The sequence below is a fragment of the Tursiops truncatus genome, chromosome 4 (assembly GCF_011762595.2).
Source record: "Tursiops truncatus isolate mTurTru1 chromosome 4, mTurTru1.mat.Y, whole genome shotgun sequence".
Taxonomy (NCBI): domain Eukaryota; kingdom Metazoa; phylum Chordata; class Mammalia; order Artiodactyla; family Delphinidae; genus Tursiops; species Tursiops truncatus.
In genome coordinates, this window is record NC_047037.1 from 129,632,886 (window position 1) to 129,635,964 (window position 3,079).

The window sequence follows — 3,079 nt, forward strand, 5'->3', positions numbered from 1 at the left end:
AGCATTATCTTAATAAATTATAAATATCTGCATCAAATATTAGTATGGGAATCCAATCATTGTAAGGTTGTTAAATGATATATACTTTATATTCTCAAAAATTAATGCTGAATCTATCTTTATCTTTAAAATGTGACTTTGATAGTCTTTCTTCAAAACTGCAAAGATGAAAATATCAAGTTTTTAAACTCTACAAGTTAAGAAAATAGAAAAAGTGGAGAATAAAGAAAGACTATAAACTTAATATAAAAAGGCACAATTTATTAATACAAAAGACATAAAGCAGGTAACATACATAGTCACTTAAGGTAGAAAAAAGTAGATACAAACTTTCAAATCCGTTAACTGTTGGATCAAATTTGGGGAAAACACAAGATATAGTAATTCTATACCTTAGTAAAATTGAACAAAAATGACACAAATTAAAAATTTTATCTTTGAAGGACTTAAATGACAATTTTGACTTAAGTATCCACATAGGAGAAGATACAGTTCACAAGGGACAGCTCAGTTTTATTTTTTAATAAGCAAATAAAGACATATTATTTTTCTCTTCTGTTATTTACATTAATGAAAACCCAAAGTCTGTATACAAATAGTTATTAAAATATTCATATACATATATGATTTCTTGTCAAAATGTATCCTTCTCCAGCCACAAAAACTTAAAAAGAGGAAAAAAAATTTTCACCTTCCTGAAGTCTTTAATGTTTCTAAGACTATAGTTTTATCTTTCTTCTTAGTATAGCTCTGGAAAAGCAGTTTGAATGCAAAGCCCCTTGACAAAATAGCTGCCTTTTAAAAGCTGTTCATTTAATATACAAGAAAAGGAAGGCCTCTGGGGAATGAGGATAAAGGAGTTAGGATTTCTAACTCCTGGGCTGAAAAATAGGATCTCAAAAAACCATTTAGTTCCCTTTACATTGCTGATTAAAGCCTTCATTTTAACCTTCATTATAAATCAAGTGCATTCATCACTAAGCTGTTTTTAAACAATTAATATTAACCTTCTTCAATCTTATCCCTGGTTCCCCTGAAAAGCAATAGTTGAATTCTATTTATTCAGTGTAATGAATCAGTGTTTCATTTAAAATAGAACGATATAAGCCTGTCTCTATTTATGCGACATAAAAATGTCACTCTCATCTATATGCATAAAGCTATGCCATAAAGAAATCACAGTTGTAAAATAATCGTCTTTAACAATGTCATTTTGAAGTAACTGATAAAAGGAGAAAACAGCATGAACTATTTTAGAAAACAAATGACTGTACTTTCTAGAACAATCAGAGCAATGTATATAATATCTCATTCGGCTGAAATCGCTTATAGAATCATAAAGAGCTGATGCACAGTTCCTGTAATTAATAGCAGGCAGTTAAGAACAGCAAATCAGTGTTTTGGGGGGGTTCCATTTTTAGAAAATAGTGGATATTTTTGTCATCTGCATGGCTTTATAGCTAGTTTAAAAATATACACAACTACACATACTGACTTTTGGAGTACACACTCGGTGACTTCTTTTCCATGTGATAGCTTTTCTGGGTCGTTCGGTGGGAAGGTATGGAATATCTGTAGCTACTGCTTTTCTCATTGCAACAAGAAACACAACAGAACAGTGTCCCTCCAGCGATCAGCACCAGTGCCGTGGTCCAGCCTATGTAGAGGGCTTCTCCCAGCTCACGTTTTTGGGCAATATCCACTATTGGGTTGTAGAAGTCTCTGATGATGGAATTGGCAACCCAGCTCACAGGGATGAGCACCACAAGGCCAGTGACGATGAAGACTACTCCAGCCGTTAGCAGGATGTAACCCTTCACCTTCTCATCGTCCCCGGTGCATCTGGTGCACTTCATGCCAAGGACTGCCGTCATGAAAGCCAGGAAAGACAGCACAGAGGCAGCACACATCAGTCCTCTGGATGCCTGTAGGTCCGGAGAGAGAGCCAGCAGGGAATCATAGATTTTGCACTGCATTCTGATATTAGCGTGCCTCATGCAATTCATCCACAGTCCTTCCCAGAGGTTTTCAAAAACCACAATGTTGCTTCCAATGAAGGCAGACACTCTCCACTGAGGCATGATGGTGACAGCCACTGCCCCCACCATTCCAACACCACCAAGCACCAGTCCAGCGATTTGCAGGGCATAGGTAGCCATTCTCCTCCAGGATGGATTTTATCTGACTGGACTCCTGAGCCGGTAGGGCTACTCTGAAGCAAGGTTCTCTGAGTCCCAGGGGAGAAGAGTTTTCCTGTAGTAATGAACTCAGAACTCAGTGTTTTTTCAAATAAGAGCTGCTGTGCTACTTCTAACCAGATTAAATCCAGTGTTGGCCGGCTGAGGTGCCCACTCACCCTCACTTCACTGACTACCGCAGGTAAACTTACAAATCAGGTGGGGCAACTTTCTCAGCCAGTAAGAGGGGGATGGTAACTCAGGTGTGTCTAAGCCCGCAAGAGATACTTTGGAACTGCTAGACCTGCACATAAACATTCTTTGTACTTCTCATTTGTCCAAGAAGACAGCAGTATATTTACCTGGAGGCATAATTAGGAATGCTTGCACGATCATCAAGAAATGCATCAATCCCTTGAGATGTGAAAGTCGCAACTTGTACTGGCAATGCGGAAACTTTTAGTAAGAGCCGCTGTGACGAAGACACAAAATAAAATCTCTGCCTAAGAACTTTGCTAGGACTGTCACAGTGCCAAAGTGAAAGGAGAGCAGAGGATTGATAGATTGCTCATACCTGAGAAACCACATTCTTTGGGACACATATGATCCAAGTGTTTGATTTAATTTGTCTACAACTTCAAAGCAACCTTGACTGTAGTGAAATCAGGGAACAGATCATGCCAAAGGACAAAATAAGGCTCAAGTAATTAAATATACAACGTCGTCCTCCTCCACGGCACCAAACACATGTTGTTTTCTTTTGAGCCAGGGAGACTACTCATTAGTATTTTCCTGATAATCTTGATTTCTAAGAAAAAAAAATTGCAGAAGCAAGAAAAAAGAATCCATGCGATTTTCTTCTGGTTTCTTCTTCTGGATTCTTATGTAGCAAGCACTCACAA

General features: G+C 37.8%; 1 protein-coding gene across 1 annotated transcript; it reads right to left on the reverse strand.

Annotated features, from left to right (window-relative positions):
- Positions 1-257: 257 nt before the first annotated feature.
- On the reverse strand, positions 258-2,532 carry CLDN8 (claudin 8). Its single transcript, XM_019922233.3, has one exon. The coding sequence runs from the start codon at positions 2,157-2,159 to the stop codon at positions 1,482-1,484; it is 678 nt and encodes a 225-aa protein (XP_019777792.1). The 5' UTR covers positions 2,160-2,532; the 3' UTR covers positions 258-1,481.
- Positions 2,533-3,079: the final 547 nt, after the last annotated feature.

Coding starts and splice junctions, on each gene's coding strand:
- CLDN8 (XM_019922233.3), bottom strand. CDS start 2,159: ATGGCTACCTATGCCCTGCAAATCGCTGGACTGGTGCTTGGTGGTGTT.